Source organism: Opisthocomus hoazin, chromosome Z (genome assembly GCF_030867145.1).
Source record: "Opisthocomus hoazin isolate bOpiHoa1 chromosome Z, bOpiHoa1.hap1, whole genome shotgun sequence".
Taxonomy (NCBI): domain Eukaryota; kingdom Metazoa; phylum Chordata; class Aves; order Opisthocomiformes; family Opisthocomidae; genus Opisthocomus; species Opisthocomus hoazin.
The window spans coordinates 53,211,650-53,231,249 of record NC_134454.1 but is presented as its reverse complement, the minus strand read 5'-3'; the positions used below and the strand labels follow the sequence as shown (position 1 = coordinate 53,231,249).

Genomic DNA, 19,600 nt, shown 5'->3' with positions numbered 1-19,600 from the left:
ACAATTCAGAGGCAGTGATTCAGACAAGGGGGCAAACTTTCATTTGGGGGAATTCTCTTCCCATTAGCCCTTTCCTCCTGTAAAGAAATAGGAGTTTTCCTTGAGAGTTCCCAGGCTTGAGTAGAAGAGCAGATGTGCCCATGCTGGAGTTTTGTTCTTCCATCGCCAGAGAGCCCCCAGGAGCGCTCCACCGGCACATCGGTAAGACCAGCCCACCCTGAAATTGTTCTAGGTGCTGCATCAGGCTTACTGCTGATGGAGAATACAAATGCCCAGTTAACTCAAAGGCAGACTCAGATTCGTATGCAGTAAGAGACAATCTGTTACTGAGATCTTTCTTCACAGCTTTGCAAGCCATAAGTATCGCAGAACTCCTAACCTTAGCACTGCTGTTTTCAGGTTTGACAGTGAAGAGAAGGAAGACTGACACGCAAGGGAGTTCACAAAGTGAGGGTAATATGACATGGACATATTCATGATTCTTTTTCCCTTCAAAATAGAAGGTACATGCTGAAGACATTGCATATATGTATTATATTTAACAGAGGATAAGAAAGGAAAAGAAACAGAAGAGCACATATGTAGATGTTTTTTCCAGGATGCTGTGAAAGACCCTTACCACAAACACAGTTTACCTTTTGGGAGGCATTCTCCCTGGCACTGCTAGAAATTCGGTAGCAAGATTACTGTGCTTAGAAGAGCTTCTAGTAACCAGCTAGGAAAATTGCTAGGCTTGTAGTTTTCTTCTTGAACAAAAGCTCAAAGTATTAGCCACAGACATTTTGATTATTACAACTTCCATACTTAATTTCATACATATAGATGCTTTCCTCATACTAGGTGTGGAATTTAAGCAAAAATATGTTTTTATTTGTGTACAACCCCAAGAACAAATGCTAACAGACTCTCCTTGCCTCTAGCAACCAGCAATAATAATAATTCAGGCACTGTGTCCTTTAGAGTAGGTAACACAGCTCTTTCGTCCTTGCCTCTGCTTTCCTGGAACATGAGAAGGAAACACTGCAGAATGGGAAGATCACATGCAGGAGCTGGTTCCGTGTGAACAAATGGTATCGCATGATGTCACTTCACCGTGCCTTGGCAGTGCAGATGAGGCAATCCAAAGAGATGCCAGCAGAGATGTGAGATGCCAGGACAAGAGTTGTGGGGACAGATGGTGCAGAAAAAGTGCTATCTTGCAGGACTAGAGTCCAGCAACTGTGCCTGACCTTTCAAGTGTGCTGATCCTCGTGCTTTTTGTTCTGCAGTCATGTTCCTTGTTTCCCCAGCTGAAGAATATGAGTACTGTGTACTGACGTTATCTTCTGTTACTTCCAACAAGTTCTTCACCTTCTTATTTAACTTATGTCTTCTTTCCAAGCGAGAATATCCAGGTTTCGGTTGGATCTATTTTAAGGTGAATTAATTAGCCAGCATAATAATACATTCCTGTTTTTAACTATTTAATTTTTTTTATTCTAACATCATTATAAAGTATATTTAATGACACCAGTAATAAGCATTTCTTCCTCCCCGACCATCCTTCTTATTTCCATTGCAGGGAAACTTACCTCCTGATTATCGGATAAGTCTGATTGATATTGGTTTGGTGATAGAGTATCTGATGGGAGGAGCATATCGCTGCAATTACACCCGGAAGCGGTTCAGAACACTGTACCACAATTTATTTGGCCCCAAGAGGGTAAGGAGTAAGTTATTTGCCATTGGTATGACTGCACCCCGTGGCAGGGATTACCATAGCTTCTTAGACGGTTCCAGGCTGGGGGGATCCACATGCACACACTATTCAGTCTACAGATTCATTTCCATTGTGTGCATAGCAGCTATTTCACCACAACACACCATAAGCCAGCCACTGATACAAGCTACATTTTTTACGAATTTAATGAAAAATTATTGGGTTCTGCTGCCCTGGGGATACCAGGACCTAAAACAGTCTCCTCTGCCTCTAAAATCTGTAATTGTGAGTATCCACAGCTTTTGAAAGATGTCTTTTGACCTGTACCAATAATACCATAGAGGACCTGCTTTAGACTTGAACAAACTTGTGTTTTGATAGATGCATTTCCTATCTCATGGCTTATCTTCTTGATTGTGGCCTGAAGGTATCAAGGCAAAGAAATCTATAACTCAAAATTGGCTTTATTGGCTGGATGTGGCTCCAGCAGAGTCAGTGGGCTCATGGCAAAAGCACCATTCAGTATTTTTGTGGGTTTCATGTTTGATAGATTACAGTACTGTGAATCCAAAGTAAGTTTACTACCATTCTAAAATGTAAAATGTATTTATTGTCATCCATAATGCCACTGACCCAATCCAGTGTGAAGAAAAATCTGCTCAGCTGCTCCCAGTGAGATTTGTAGTTCTTTCTTTGCCTGTTTTTACCTCACATTTTCATTTGCTGTCTTAGTTCAGATTTTAGCAATAAACACAAAAAAATATTGTTTTAAATGGCTACAAAGAGCAACAGCTCTGTGGAACAGTTACAGCCAAACATCTGAAGTGGGTTTGCTTGTTTCCCTACACTTCCCTTCTTCACTTTTGAGAGGAAAGGTGCTAATTGTAGCTGCTGGTAGAGATTTCCTTCCTTTAGTCACTCCGTCAAGACAAGTATTTGAGTAGCGATTTCGCAGACACTGAACCAATATATAGAGCAGCTCCATAGCAGTCACTAAAAGTATGCCAGGGGAATGGCCAAAGTACTGACATACTCCAGAGATACCCATCCATGCCTTACTAGTCATTTCTATCTCTTTTCTGCTAGAACATTCCCAAACCAGTTGTAATTTGTACCTGAATCCAAATGTATGTCTTCTGTTGTTTGTTTTGATGAAACAGGGTCAAATTCGAGGTTTAATTAAATATATATACAATTATTTGATTGAAGTATGTATGTCTATTACATTACATTACATAAATATTATCCATATTATATATTGTCTACTATACACTCTGTATTTTATGTTATACATCACATTACACACTTATGCATGCATGTATGTATGTATATACATATAGTTGTAATTTTTCACCACCCTTCTGGGAGAAATAACATTTTTCTAACTTTTTTGTACAGCCAAAAGCCCTGAAACTGTTGGGAATGGAGGTAGGCGACCTGTGATAAATCTTAATGTCTTTTCCTTCTTTGACAAATATACACTATATCAAAATAATGTTCAAATTCACTGTAATGAAGGTATCAATAGTTGTTTTCAAGTTTTGTATGAGAAATGTGCCACACAAATTGTATTTTTCATCCAGATAACTTGTTTAGGGAAGGGCCAGATTAAGAAACATTTCTTAATAAAACTCCAGTGGATAGACAAGACAAAAGAAGGCTCTGTCTCCTCTACGCATCATTTTTCTTTTCATGAAGATTAAACAAAATGTTTCAGTCTGTCAGACCAAGCAGAATTTCAGTCAGAGAGCTATATATATTTAAAATGTTTTCAGAGAAATGAAGCAGTTGCAGAGAATGATGAAGAAGTCTTTACATGGGACAAATTTCTATCAGTTTTGTTGACACTTCTGGCTACCTCAATGCTTCAAGGAGATAGTAGTGTTTTCTTGTTTGTTTGTTTTATACAACAACTTTCATTTAGATGTCCACAAACGCAGCACAGAATAGGTCAACTCAGCTGATAAAAGCAGCAGGCTAAAATGAGAAACAAACTAAAGGCGATAGAAACAACAAAGAGCTGGAGAAAGAAAGGATAAGTGTGGGATACAAAGGCAGAATGGGAGTGAAGAAAGGAGAGTCCTGCTCTTGTGAGAAGATAAAGGGAGAAAACACAGGAATAACCAGGGTGGGAGTCTTCAGCAGACCAGAACATCCCCTGGATATGTACTTTCTGGAGGTGGAACGAGGCAGACGGATTACAACAGATGTTATACTTGGAGTCAACCCTTAGCTTTATTTTGATGATGGTTTTTCCAAAATGGTTTTGTATATTGTGTGATTGTGCTCTGTGTTCTTATGGAGAAAGAACAGTTCAGAGCGATAGTTCAATGCTCTTTTTCCCTGTGTTTAGGTATGGGGTTACTGACTTCTTAATTACAGTGCATAAACCAATATTTTTTTCATCATTTTCCTGTGTTAAATATTTTGTCCAAAAAAGCTGAAGGGGCTGGTCTGCAGGGAATGTGTTTAACATCTCAGGTACTGACTCCAATGCATTGCATGAATTGATTCAGTTCTTTCACTGGTGAAAAAATATTCCTTACAATTCTCACAGGATGATGTCCCTTTGCGGCGAGGGAGGAAAACAACAAAAAAAAGAGAAGAAGAAGTTGATATTGATTTGGATGACCCTGAGATCAATCATTTCCCCTTTCCATTCCATGAGCTGATGGTGTGGGCTGTGCTGATGAAGCGTCAGAAGATGGCCCTCTTCTTTTGGCAGCATGGGGAAGAGGCTATGGCTAAAGCACTCGTGGCCTGTAAACTCTGTAAAGCCATGGCCCACGAAGCATCAGAAAATGACATGGTGGATGACATATCTCAAGAGCTGAACCATAATTCCAGGTGAATTTTCTTTCATGTACACTTCCCGGGGTTAAAAAAAAAAAAAAAGAAGAAGAGAGACAGACTGCTGAACCTGCCTGAAATTTGCATATCTGTACCTTGCTTTCAGTTCTAACTTGTGGGGAAAATCAGTCCCTTCAGAGAAAGTCGAAATGGCCTTTAAACAACCTATCTGCCAGAGAAGCAGAGTTGCTACCTGTAAAACTTAGAAGGTGTCAAGAAGGCAATGAAATATCTATATTGTCTATGTGTTCTCCCTGAGGCATCAAGAGTCAGGCTGAAACCTTGCTCTGTGCTTTCTCAAGACACTCTGTTCATGCCAAGCAGAACAATTGTTGAAATCCTTACGAACATAATATTCGGGCAGAAGTGTTAATTAACCAAGAGCTCATGCTTAGGTGAGCAAGCCAAGATACTAGATTCCATAATAATCTTTCCTGATATTAAAAGTCTGAGACAGAGAATTTACAAAGGGGTATTGGACACTCCTTTTTCCAGAAGACTTGACCACAAAGCCGTGGAGAAAACAGCACAGAAGCAATCATCTTAGCTGAGACAACCAGAGGATTTCAGCCAGAAGATGTCAGGGAGGTGGGCAGGCAGGTGGGAGCAGACAGCTGGTAGTTGTGGGTGGTCATCACTGCTAAGCTGAGGTATATATTTATATGCCTATCATTAGCTACTCACATTTGAAAATGCGGGTTTCCATATGTACAGTCAACATCATGATTTACATGATGGAAGGTGATGCCCCTGTTGCAGAGGCTGTCAGTTGCAGAGGGGTGTTTTCTGCGGCAGACTGCTTGGGCTAATGAGAGTGAACGAATGTCCTTTTGTTGCAGGGACTTTGGCCAGTTGGCGGTGGAGCTGTTGGACCAATCGTATAAGCAGGACGAGCAACTGGCAATGAAACTGCTGACCTACGAGCTGAAGAACTGGAGCAACGCCACATGCCTGCAGCTTGCAGTGGCAGCCAAGCACAGGGACTTCATTGCTCACACTTGCAGCCAAATGCTGCTCACCGACATGTGGATGGGTCGTCTCCGGATGCGCAAAAATTCTGGCCTAAAGGTCAGCACTGTTTTAAAATAAGATTAACAGTCAGAGGAGTTCTAATAGATGGTGGTAGGGCTCACAACAAATCAGTAATAACTTGCTAAATTAACCAAATTTCAGGTGCTTATTTGTAGTGACATTTAGCAAGTTATATTCTTCCTGTGTGCAATTTTTCAGCAGGGAGCTTGTAACAAACCCAAGTTAAAAGCATGTTACTTAGGTTTTTCATCATCTTTCTCAAAGCCCCCTTCAGCATCATTGAGAACTCTCAGGATAAGAATTGAGCCAGGAGGTTAGTATGTCACCCTGCCTGGATACTTGAGGAGTTAGCCAATGTTGTGAAAGATAAATAAAGAAAAAATATGTGTAAGTGAATTAACCGCTAGTGAAAGGTGCTGATCTGACAACCTTCCCTAGAATGGGCCAAAGCAAGCAGCACAAATTTTCTTGCAATCCCCTGCCAATCTTCCTGATGACTGACCTGAAGGGTGTACCTTAGAGAACCTAGAGGATAACTCTATTTTCAAAGCTGTTTAAGCTTTACTTCCACAGTTAGAGAAACTGCTAACAGAGCAAGTTGAACTCTGGTAGGTGAATTCGTGTCCACAGGCTGGCAGCTTTCACCTTCCCCAAAGTACTCACCAGCCAGCACATAACCAGGGATTGCATCTTCCTGCCAGATGACTGAGAAATATTTTCAGTGAAGGGGTTCTCTCTCCTGCATTAATCATGTATGTGAAAAGTGGTAGTTGCTCAGATGTTTTGCTGTGTGAAAAGATGGTTGGTAAAGGTGAGAATGCTTGTGAGTGCGTGCATCATTATCATACTGGGTCTAAGCCACTGACAGTGATAATGAGCTTCAGTGAAATAAAACCCAGACTAGAAACTGAGTAAAGGATCCTTGTGAAACCCTGATGTTACAAGAAGCTTAAAGGAAACAGTCTGTTACCTTCAGTTATTCATTGTGAAGGAAAGGTGTTTTATGGCTTAAAAGATGCATGCTGCAAAGGAGAAAGCATGCAGTGGAAAATGAGTTGCTCTGCTGATCCCCATCTACCTAAACTGAATATCTGCAAAGTCAAGCAGTGAACAAGCCAGCAGTCCCTCTGAAGGGCAACGGGCCTGTGAGTCGAGTCAGAAAAACAGGTAGTAAAGATGTCTCCAAATGTGAGAATGCTTTCTATCTGTAAGCAGAACAATATTTATGCGCAGCTTCTGCAGGAGGATGATGAGAACACTATCAGCCACTTACTCTCATTAAAGCTAAAGCAGGCTACAAGCTACATGAGCAAGAGGCAGCATGGCAAAGAAATAAATTTGCAAACATGAGTCATGGATTATTTCCCATGAACAATTTTCTCCTGTCAAAACTGGCAAATGGCAAGAAGGCTGAATGTAATGCTTTAGAGTCTCACTAGGGATGTATAGCACTAACGGGAACAGGGGAGGCAGTTGTTAATCCTGCCTGCTCTTAAAATTAACCTCTCTGGGAAGCCAGGTCTGCCCATAAACCCGTCTCCCTGGACACATCCTTTTGTGACAAGCCTAGTGCAGGAGCAGTGCAGGCAGCCTGGTGCTTGGCTCTTCCAAGGCTGGGCACAGCTTTCATACATCCTAACTGCTCCTGATTGCAGTACTTTGGATGTTTTCAACAACACACATGCTGTCTGTCAATACCATGAGCACAAGCAGTCACCCTCCCTGACCTGCCAACAAGATAACTATCTGGTTTCACTGTCGTTTAGGAAGACATATGTAACGAAATCATTTTCCATGAGATTACAGCAAAACTAGTAAAAGTTATTGTGCTTCTGAATACAGAGAGGCCACTTCTTTTTATATTGTTATGATATCTCTTCATTTATACTACTGATTTAACCCCCAGCATCGTTCATTGCATACATCCACGCAAGGTAATTTTTATGGTTTCTCCACTTCCACATCATAGGAGAGGGAAGGAAGAACACAAAGATCTGGCGTTAACATAAACATTATATGGCTGGCAGATTACTGACGTAAAATCTCAGGGGACCACATAGCTAAGTACATCAGTGTTTGCTATTTCTGGCTTTGCCTTATCTCTTCAGATCCACACATGCTTATGTCTCAACTACCTGTGTGCGTGAAGTATGGACACAGAGAGCTTGCGACCTACTAACCCCTCTGTAGAAACTGATACTGCTTGTGTAGCATTTACACTGATATTGTCTATTATGTAAAATGCAGAAATTTGCAGGTCTGAGGTTTGAACACTCCTGTGGTCCCAACTGCTGTTGGCCTTACATAATATTTTGTAAATATATTCTGGTATATAACAACACGCATCTGATGAGCAAGCAGATAAAATATTCAAGAGAGGCAATTAGCCATAGTATTTACAGCAATGCTAACAGAAGTTACTTTGTTTGAAAACATTCCCCCAAGTGACAAATACTCTATTGTCATAGAAACTCACATGCACGTATATCTTTCTTTTCCTAAATGTCCTCCGGGAGTTGTTCCATGTGATACTGAGTAACCATGATGATTGTAATCTGTTTACTGTGATGATTATTGTTATCATTATTATTGCTTTAGGTAATTCTAGGAATTCTACTTCCTCCTTCAATCCTCAGCTTGGAGTTCAAGAACAAAGATGATATGCCTTACATGTCCCAGGCCAACGAGATTCATCTTCAAGAGAAGGAGCCAGAGGAACCAGAGAAACCAGTTAAAGAAAAAGAGGAGGAGGACATGGAACTCACCGTAAGTGCTGACAATAAATCATCAGCCTCAGTGCTGTCAGTTTCTTATTCCCACCTCTGTGAGCATTGCAAGCTGTCTGATGGCTGAATTTAGCAGATTATACTACACTCTTAACAGTCGCCTCTCCTCGGTGAGACTCAAACTGGACAAGTTGGCATCATTGTGTCTCAATATTGCAGCAGTGAATGGTGATGCTGAAGCATCATGTTGTGATGTAATGTCCTTATAATTTTGATTCAGTTTGATGCCACGTAGTCTGAAATAAATTCATGAGGTTTCGGAATTGAAAGCGCTCAGCCATGATAGATGAGTGAGCTTCTCCAGTAGAAAAGAAGGTCACTAAGTTTTCCTTTGGGTGGAAGCACCCAAAGATTCGTAGAAGCTAGAGATTTTTTTTCATTTTGGTTAACTTAATTAGAGGGCAAATAAGTGTCCAAACAGACAAGAAAAAGTGACGAAAACATTCTTCAAAATTCTTTATTAGTTTGTGATCATTGCCTCTCACACATACACATGTGCAGTTTTTAATCCACTGAAGACATTAGCAAGCAGCTAGACAGCTCAGCCCTTACTAAGAGCTTCTGCATCTCAGCGGAGTTGTGTAAAGAAGGATTTGTCTGTATTAGTAACATAGCCTTAAAGGAATAATTTGCACCACAAAGAGAATCAAATAGCTAAAGCTCTGAAAACAATACAAGTCACCTACTTCCAGTCACTTGTTCTCAGACTTGTTTGACACTTTTCAATTTGGGCATTTATCATATGAGCTTTCAGACCTGCCTTTACTTTGGTTTGGGTCTGATTGTGATGTCTTTGAAAGGCTTAAATTCAACCTGAGTTGGTCAAGGTCAGGGTAGAGGCATAGAAGTAGAAGAGATTTTCCTGGTTAATTTAAAAAAAAAAAAACCAGACTATTTCCCACAGGCAAACAGCAGGAGCTGCCCACAGGACCCCGTCTGCAGGCAGGCAGAAGGACCTGCCTACAGGACCCAATATGCAGGCAAGCCGAAGGAGCAGCCCACAAGACCTACCTACAGGACCCGTTTGCAGGCAAGAACCTGGCCCTTGGGAAGCACCAGAAGCCAGAATAGCAGCAATGGGCCGTTCTCCCCTCATTAGCTATTAATTGCAATTTATTATCCCTGGCTTCTGATCCACTTATGAAGTGCCTATTCAAATCAAATAAGCACTTTGCAAGCTGTCTTTTCTTGCAATGGGGAGAAAATTGGGGAAGAAGTCATTTCCATCTCTCTGCAGTTATCCCAGCTCCTGGTTTCTTGTCTACAATACTGTGTTTCCTTTTTACCTTCTGAGTCCTGCTACAAGGAAGTGATGTGTGAACTGGATCTGCTTTTCCAGACGAGTCTTAGATGTTCCCTCTCTCCTCCCCTCCATGTGCTGACAGTCCTATTGCTCTTTCCTGTCATTGACTCTGCCCTTAACACCTTTAAACTTGATGCATCATTCTAGTGAAATTTCAGACACTTACAGCCTTTTCTATAAAATAAAAACTGTTTCTGTGGAGTCCAGCAAGTTTAGAAACAATAGCCTTGGTAGACTACTGCTGACAATATTTCTGCGCATAATCTCTGCTGTGCTTTAGGACTTCTAACATAGCTTCTTCATCCAGGTGCTTTTCAGTTGTGAGGAGAGAAGATTTGCTAGCAAAGAGACCTTTGCATGTATTTCTGTGATTAGATGCCATAGCCAGTTGTATTTAGTCACCATCAGGCACTGTGTCAGGGAGAATGTTCCTACCTGTCATATTTTGAATGCAAGACAATATTTTAGATTGAAGTTTTGCGTTGCTCCAGCCTTAGCCAAATGGTCTGGCGTGAGCTAGGTCAAGTCTCTTCTCCACTGATGAGAGGATGCCTGCAAGACTGTTGGGAACTTTTGCCTTAGCCACACTTATATTAATGATACCTTATTCATAGTTCATTAAGATTAATAATTGATTGTGGTGTGATATCACAAATGTTTAATCAATTGCTGAACTCTGGCTCAATAGATCAGTCACTCAGCCTAACCATAGCTTGCCACTATTGTATTCAGAATGACCTGCATATTTTTCTCCACATTTTTTCCTTTCAGGACGAACAAATAGATTTTTTTTTTCATTTGTGATTACTACAGTTTTCTCTTATTCATTTACTTAATTTGCACATGATTTTTAAAAATATTTTCAGTATTTTTCCATGGTTTGGTTTTCTGAGCTTTGTTCAGTTTAAAGCTTAAACAAAAGTGATGAACTAAAATCATTTTGGTCACCTCAGAAGCCCATTTCTGGCAAATATGCATCATCCAAACAACCTGTCTAACTCTATTTCTAATCATTCCCAATGAGTGCTTCTCAAGTCTGTGTATTCCTATAATACTATGCCCATATGCATTTTCATAAAAGTACTGCTAAGATAAAGAGGTCACATCTAGTCAAGGTCTGTTAATTGATTTCTGAAGAAGCCTTGTGTGTCCTGCACTACTAAGCCTGGGTGACTAATGCTGCGCCAAAAGAGTCAGTTTCTTCCTCTGGACTGCACTTGTGCAGAGTGGATGAGACACAGGGCCACAGTGATTTTTTGCACTATTTTACACCTCATTTGCACAGAATAATGTGATCACACAGACCACAGCAACAGTGAAGTAAGCCTCTGCATAGGTGCATCTACATGCAAGTATGTATTTGTTTTATGGTCCTCTCAAAGGATCTGGTGGGTAGCTGAACATCTGGATATACTATAAAGATGTAGTGTTTATTCCGTGTAAACTACTTGTTACTCACACCTGCTTTTAACTTTGTAACAGATATATGAGAGTGGTGGGCACACATTTCTTTAACATCTAGATGCTAGGCAACAGACTTTGCTTATAGCAGCTACTCACAAAAATGAGGTTGAATACTGCTTTCATCACCGCTTCCTCAGCACCAAGGAATTTACCACAGTTTATGCATGGAGCTGCCAATCAGTAATCCTGAATATTAGACATAGAAGAGTAGAAGGGCACTGAAGTCTAAAGGCTGATGACATTTTGTATTTGTACAATGTCCTGACCAGGGCCTTAATTAGTTGCTGATTTTTAGATCAGTCAGAAATCCCAACAGTCTACCTTCCTCCCAAAATAACACTGATTCTGCAAGCCACAACTAGGAGCATCGTTATCCCTATTCAGTGCCTTATTGTTTGGGTATTAGAGTTCGTCAGTAAATGGTCTATTTCAGAACACAGAACAACTCATCTAAGTCCTTTAGAAGATGTTTCAGTTGTTGTTTTGCTCATTTTGTTCTAATTTTCCACATCAAATAGGAATTTTGGAAGTCCATGGGCATCACTAAGAATCTGAGTTAGGACTTTTCAGTAGCAGCAAAACTAGTTGTGTTGGCATCTGGGCTCGCGTTGTCTCATCTGCAGTATGTATGCTTAGGCTTTTCTCCATGGCAAGAACTAACCAAATATTGTATCACTAAAAAAAAAACAGTTCTTAAGATAGGAAGTTTCAAGACTAGTGTCCTGATGCCCATGGCCCATCTCACCCACCCTCTCACGAGCCAGCAGCTTGTCTGGAAAACAGCAGTGGGAGACACTGCCAGCAGTCACAAGAAAGAAGTGCTGGCCTTCTCCATAAGGAGGGATTTCCCTCCGTTTCTCTAAGGGTTTTGGAAACCTCCCATACCACCACCACGTAAATGCCGTGGCACTCTTTGTGCCCTGCACCGTGCCAGGATGACTGAGCTCCTGGCACTCTAGCCCTGCTCCTCTGTATTCACCTGAAAGAACTACTGAGCACATGCAAAATCCAGTTTTACACACCTGTAACTCAAAAGCGTTAAACATTTTTTCCTACCATATTTCAAGGCAGAGAACACTAGAACAACTGCCATGGAGGCAGCATTTCCTACACAGCATAGGATACAATGGGTTGTGCAGAGAGAGGTATAGTATATCCACACAGCTATGTATCATTTCCACTCCAGTTCTGTGTAAATATGGGCTAAGTCTATATGCAGCATGTAGATTTTACTAAGAATAAAATTTGACGAGCCTATGATCATTCTAGAAGGACTGAAATTCCTGTTACTTTATTATAAAACAGATAAATATATAATAGGCATAATAGAATTGTTAACATATATTAATGCAAAAATGCACAATCCAGAACTGTCCTGGTTCCCTATCAGTGAACAGTCCTCGATTATATAAAACAAAATCTGACCAAAACTGAAAAAAAACAGAATCCTGATTAGAAAAATTTCCATGTAAAAACTATGCGCACATCAATCCCCTCAGGCTAAAATGATGCAGTTGTACTGTACTACAATGTAGCTGAGCTGCTGTCGGGCTTACCTTGCATGACTCATGGTGAATCATGGACAAAATTGTGTATTAGAGAAAGAGATGCCGCCCACACAGAGCAGTGTCTTGAGTTATTCCCACCCTATTGCTTCCCCCTCCAAGTGAAAACACATTTGTTCACATTCAGCATTGCAGCTATTCTGTTAAGGCAGTCACTTAGGTTATTTCTGCATGTTTCTGGTGGGGAGGCTTTTCAATTTGTTAATACTGTGATATAATTAACAGTTGGGGACATCAGGTCAAGTCTAATCCCCAGCCATCTCAGAGCAATTCCCCATCTGTAGCATGGGGGAGGGGAAAGGTTCCTATTATATGATACAATTAATTCAAAAATAATTATAACAGGATAACATCACAGCATCATTATCAACAAGAAAGCAATAGCAAACAGGAAATCAGCATCCATGAGCTAAAGCACAAATCCAGGTACTGAAGGAGCATTATCCAGAAAACATCCACAACTCACTGATTACAGTGAGAGCTAAGGGTCTCAGAATTAGTAAATTATAAAATTGTGAAGGATTTAAACTCTGTAAAATAACCCTTTTCACTAAAGCACGGCACTGCTCATTTCTAAGCTGCCAGCATTCTTTTTCACTCTGCTGCAAATTTCTTGAGCACCAGAGGACAGCAGAGACAAATCCTTGGGAAAAGCCACAGAAAACTCTGTAGCACCAGATGGCAGCTTTCTCTAGAACAGCGTCAGAAGGTAGAGAGAAGCAAAGAAATGGGTACTTTCTTGGGCTGTCATTTTCCCAAAACATTCAGATCATATTCCACTTCTTTTCCCAAATGAACAATCCCTGGTATAGATAGGGCAATCACTTTAGTTTTGTAGATTTCAGGTAAGGATACCTGGGGTTCTGTGAAGGTCATGTAATTTCTGCTACTGTAGTTACATTCAGTAAATCTCATGTACTTGCAGACTATCTGCTTATCGAATAAGAACCCTTCTCCTCTGCTTAGCAGCCACTTCATCTTTTCCCTTTTTGAAAGGGAAATCTTGATGGAATTTTAAGCGGTTTTATGTGCTCTGTGAGAACCAACAGGAGGTATATTTAATTTTTTAATACACATTGTTTTATCTACATTTATGGCAATGAACTTAGAAATCTGCAGGCATAAAAAGGTAGAGGAATTAGGTAACTTCATCAAAGCAGGCTACAGTTTTAAGAGGATCTCAGCAGGTTAGTTTCAGTGCAGTATATTTGTGTCTTGAATCATTGTTCTGTTTTATTAAAAATGTGCAGGACAACATCTGTGCATAGTCAAATTCAGTAATATAAGGGGCTATGTGAAAAGTAATAATACCAGAGGAAAAAATTAACTGCATAAATGAAATGCAAGAGAAATATTAGGCAGGAGCCATCTAGGACAATACGTGGTCCTAATAATGTTACAAATGTCTACACTGTCTGAAATGAAAAAAAATTTGGTCATCAGTTTATCATTACAAATTACTATTTTACAGGACGAAAGACCTGTAGGAATAGCTCCACGAGGCCTAGAAAAAGGAAGAAAAGGAAAGACTATGATTCGTGTTTTTAAAGGTTTGAGAAGCGCATCTCCTGTTCCTGCAGGGCACTAGAATCAGATCAAATAGGTCACGTGAAGCTGATTAGTTAAGTATGTGCTGAACATCCTGTTGAATAAGAGAGCACAGAAGTAGATAAAAGAAGGAACTCTTTATTGAAAGACAACATATCTGGCATCCGATTAGTTCTCTTTTGGCTTAGTTTTCCAAGTTTTTAAGTTGCAGAAGAGAACGTTATCTTCAGGGATGGTGAAAGTTTTCTTTGGTTAACGTGACAGTACAAAAGTGCTTTGATCTACTTGTAGAGAAACATTATAGAAGCATTTAAATAAAAGCATCATCATGCAGTCCCTGCATACATGGGTAGGACAGGTGTATCTCAATTCTTGCAACTGCTTTCATGTGCAGGAGTGTTATAATCTATAGGTGCTGCCACAGACTAAATAATAACAACTTGCTCAGGACACAGTAACCTAAAACCCACTCTTAGTCTGCTATTCACAAAAGAATTATTTCAGAAAGAACATTGAATAAATCACACTATACTCTAAATACAAAGGAACACCTTCTTTTAAGCATTAACTTCAGTGAGCAAATAGTTGAGTCACTCCTTTCACCTCTCTGCAGCTGACCATGAAGCTAAAATAAAATATTGCCATCTTTTGCCTGTTAGGTTTGCAGTTATAGCTGAGGACGTCTTAAGTATGTGTTTCTGGAGCTCAGGGTAGCTTTTCAGTGAGTCTGAATTACAATTGTAACAGTGAGATCAAGCCTAGCAGAGGCAGTACGTGAGCAGTCTGGAACTTCATTATGGAAGAAGCTACAATCATGTAGAAGGATCTTTCAATCCAAGGCCGTAATGCTTCAGTGAACTCTGCTGGTTAGTTCTCTACATCCACATGAAGTTCACTGTGGGATCATCACCTGTGCCAGATCCGATGATCAGCGTGAAAGGAGTCACTGGCTTCATTGCTTACAGTCCAGCAACTGCAAACTCATTTTTCCCCCTGTTGTTCTCTCTCAGTCTCAGCCTTATGAACTTCTCTTTGTTCAAAATCAAAACTTCTCTGCTTTCTGTGTACATCTGTTTATTGTATAGAAGTGCACCACAAAATGCTGTTGTCAGGTAAAAAATTTTGCTGTCCATACAGCACTGGTGTGACCAGTGACCTTGCTGACCAGTCAAGGACTTCACATTGGTGCTGACAGTTGCTGCCAAAACATTGCTTTTTTGGTTTACAAAGTATTAAAGAGTACCATCCCTGAATAAAAGATAATCTGGGAACAAAGCATTGCCCAACTAGCTGTGGTCACCTGGTTTTGTCTAAAGATTGAGAAATCATAGAATTTTTGAGTAGCTTCCTTTTGAAATTTCAAAAAATAGCTTAATTTGTCTTTCACAAAGAAAGAAACACAAAAATGTCCTTTCTTGTAGGCAATGCTGGGACGAGGGAATGGAGAGTCATCAAGAAAGAAGGAGGAAGAGGAAGTTCAGAGCAGGCACAGACTGATCCCTGTTGGAAGAAAGATTTATGAGTTCTACAATGCTCCCATTGTTAAATTTTGGTTTTACACAGTAAGAAATCTTTGCTGTTATATTACTACTCTTTGGACAAATACTGAAATTGGATTAAGGTCATCTTCTGTGTTTCATGGAAAGTCTGCATCTGCGTGCATTGGAGGGTTTGGCTGTAAATAGTTTAATAAAATCTTTTGTGGAGGTCAGCTATCACTTACAAACCTGTCTAAGACTTTTGAAGAAGAACATTTCATTCAGGAACTTAACGGTTAAAATTTGAATGACTGCATATGTTTTTCTTCAAATACGACAGTAAGTGGCAGTTTGCTGCAGTCAGTGCTCGCAAGGAATTCCCTGTAGGAGAATTCCCAATAGGAGAGCTCCCAATAGTAAGCCCAGTGTGAGACTGAGCTGAATCAGGATATTGAGTTGTATAACAATTGATTAAAAAAAGAAGCAGAGAGAGAACATCTTTTCTTGGAACATTTTTTTCTTTGTTCTGTTTTGACCTGTCTGCAGAGTGTTTCTCAGAGAGAGTTTGTGTAGGTACCCACAAGGTAACAAAGACTTTAGTAGCAGCTGATGTACATTTTCTGGGGACAAATTATGTCAAATCAGTATAATCTCCCTGTGTTATAAAGAAACAGACCTTGCGTAGAGAGCACTAAAACATTATGTCATATATTTTGACTAAAGACAGTAACAAAAAACTTTACAGAGTATTCTCACAGATAAATTAATAACTGCTGTATTAAAGTTACTATGTGGACACAATGTTTTTTTGGCAATTAGTCCTCAAGAGTAGATATTAATTATTCATTATCAAGCTGGAAGCAGGGATTGGAAAGGATTCCACTAGGGCCTCTCCTATGTCAGGTGCTGTCTGATATTTTCATTCAAAACTTGGACAATGGAGTAGCAATTAGTTATTAAATTTGCAAATTGCACTAGAATTTAGAAGGATGAGATCAAACAGTAAAATGAACACAGAACATAATCCTTTCAGTCACCTTGGAACTGGCTCCCAGTTCAGCTTCTGCATCGTGTGACAAGTACGGACTGATTTGAAGGATACAAAAAAGAACAGGAAAAATATTTCTAAAGGTCTGTAAAAAATGACTTCAGGGGAAAGATTTAAGGAAGTGAGGTTGTTTAAGGAAGTGAGGTTGTTTTGTCTGGAAAAAAGAAGTCTGAAGAAGGAATGTAATAGTCTTCAAATATGTGTAAGTAGCTGCAGAGAGAAACACAATGGAATAATCTCCAAATCCTTGCTGAGTAGGACAAGATGTAATGGCTTAAATTGCAAGGGTAGGTAGGATGTTAGGAAACAGTTTCTAACTGATCTGAGAAATACTGTTCTAAACTGTTTAAGGACATGGTAAATTTTCCTTTGTTAGTAATTTCTAAGTCTCTCTTACCAGAACATATGTCCACTATGGTACACTGTAATTAATCATAGAATCGTAGAATGGTTTGGATTGGAAGCGACCTTAAAGACCATCTAGTTCCAACCCTTCTGCCAGCTCTGGAGCCCCTAGCACAAGAAGGACATGGAACTCTTGGAGAGGGTCCAGAGGAGGGCTACAAAAATGATCCGAGGGCTGGACACAGGACTACACATGGGTTCTCACCAGAGCGGAGCAAAGGGGCAGAATCCTCTCCCTCGACCTGCTGGCCACATTGCTTTTGATGCAGCCCAGGATTTGATTGGCCTTCTGAGCTGTGAGCCCACATTGCTGCGTCTTGTTGAGCTTCTCATCAACAAACATCCCCAAGTCCTTCTCCTCAGGGCTGCTCTCAATTCATTCTCCTCCCAGCCTTTATTTGTGCTTGGGATTGCCCCGACCCAGGTGCAGGACCTTGCACTTGGCTTTGCTGAACTTCATGAGGTTCACACAGGCCCATGTCTCAAGCCTGTCCAGGTCCCCCTGCATGGCATCTCTTCGCTCCAGCGTGTCGACCATACCGCATCCTGTCTCAGCACCATGGAATTTGCCATATGATTTCAGGTGGTCTTTCCCAGTTATATTTTCAATCATTCTGCTGCATGCACAGCAAATCACAAAGAATGCATCCTTCTGTAGATGACTTCTTACAGGAAAAATTCCCTTGCTGAGATCCAGGCAATACATTTACAGACAGCAGGAACAGCTCACACCAACACAGACTAAACTGTGGCGGGCAGCTTATGCTAGCAAATAGCTCCAGTTCAGCAACTTGGCCTAACTACTTGCTGAACTATGTGGCCATTGAACGTTAATCAGGTTGATGAGTCTAGAAACAATTCAGCAACAGCCTAGTCTCATTACGAATTGCAATATGTATTATGTATAACCAAAAAAAGTCTTTACACTGTAAACAGAAAGAAGCACCCTGGGTCTCCCTGTTAGTTCAATTCTGAAATGGGAGGAAAAGATCAATATTGCATTTCCATTTAGACCTGTTCCTACAGTTTTATGTCCTGAGGCAGGTCTTAATCAAGGTCACTTACTAAAGGTGTCTCTTGGCTGCACTGAACTTGAAGAGCAAATTAAGGTGGATTCTGGCTGCAGTGCTTGACTGTCTGGGTATACTGAGAAAATCCTGGAGACTAAAAGCAAAATAACTTTCAGATGAGGGTTAAACTTGCACAGCCTATCACACAGAAGAAATATGAATCATGGATTTCAAAAGAAATCCTCCAAATTTTACATTCCAGAGTCCAAACTGCAAGAAAATTGACTATATTTATGGCTATTGTGTGCCATTGAAAATAATTTTGTTATTCTATATCTGCCTATGTGCTCTTACACTCTAGTTATATCCACCTCCATTCTTAAAATACACAAGAGCGAGTTAAAAGTGGGGATGTTTGAGCAAGTAACATTTTGACTCAACAGATAAGCCAAAATAAACCGCTTTTTCTCAGCCAAAAAAAACCAAACCCACATTTAGCCATTCTCGCTGGACATGCAGTGGTTTCAGAAGTCAACTACTCCATGCTTTTTGTGGCTGTTGCATTGAAAACCATGAGTCTAAAGTTTCATCTCACAGATTGCTTGAGGAGAAGAGGATGGCCTTCCCATTTTAACTACTAGCTTTAGGCTGAGATGCTAGCAAGAGACCACATTTCTACCTCTTCTGAGGAGGAGCAGCTGCAGAGGGAATTGAACCCCAAGTAAGGGTCATCTTTTAAACATTAAAACAGCTTCACACCAAGTTTTGCATTTTGGAACCACTTTGCTTTATGATCATTTAATTTTTGTATCAGTGAGAAAAGGGGAGGATGGTCTCTCTCTTGAAGCACTCTTCTGCTGGTACAATTTCCAGGTTTTCCCTTACCATAATGAGTATTGGAGTATTTTCAATAAGGTGGGACATCATATATAGGAGGGCAAGGAGCAACCCATCCTAGAAACTTCCCAGCAGGCATTCCTCTCCTTAGTTTCTTCAGGTACTATGCTTAAGGGCAAAAATGACAGCCCCTAGCTCTTTGTCAAGTCATGTAAAAGCAAGAAGAATAGGGCTCAGATACTTGTGTAGTAGCACTTTCAAAGAATTTTGAATACCAGCATGGGTAGCTGTACCGAGGTTTGACTACAGTATGGGATCAGGACATCCTTCTGGAAGGCAGCAGCAAGTTACAGGTCTGGGGAGGGAGAAGGAGGGTATCACTCACTATCTGAAGGGCTTGTTTCTTGAGTCAAAGTGGTGCAGTTTCAGCACCATTCGATTCTGAAATCAAGATGCTTTTTTCCTTTTCTTTTTTTCTTTTTTGCCAAGCAAAAATTTTCAGCAATTTTCAGTAAATTTGGATGACAAAAAAACCACCAAACCCAAAACCAAAAAACCCCAGCACCTCAAAAGAA

At 40.4% G+C, this 19,600-nt stretch overlaps 1 protein-coding gene across 4 annotated transcripts in view; it reads left to right on the top strand.

Annotated features, from left to right (window-relative positions):
- TRPM3 (transient receptor potential cation channel subfamily M member 3) overlaps positions 1-19,600 on the top strand; it is a 299,284-nt gene that overhangs the window by 240,680 nt on the left and 39,004 nt on the right. The window contains exons 13-19 of one of the 4 annotated variants that reach the window (XM_075410528.1): positions 1,562-1,702; positions 3,098-3,127; positions 4,257-4,546; positions 5,389-5,617; positions 8,180-8,347; positions 9,272-9,397; positions 15,669-15,809. In XM_075410528.1, coding sequence (XP_075266643.1) covers positions 1,562-1,702; positions 3,098-3,127; positions 4,257-4,546; positions 5,389-5,617; positions 8,180-8,347; positions 9,272-9,397; positions 15,669-15,809 — 1,125 coding nt within the window. Of the gene's footprint in view, positions 1-1,381; positions 1,418-1,561; positions 1,703-3,097; positions 3,128-4,256; positions 4,547-5,388; positions 5,618-8,179; positions 8,348-9,271; positions 9,398-15,668; positions 15,810-19,600 lie in introns of all 4 variants that reach the window. The other 3 variants (XM_075410531.1, XM_075410530.1, XM_075410529.1) reach the window with 3 other exon arrangements.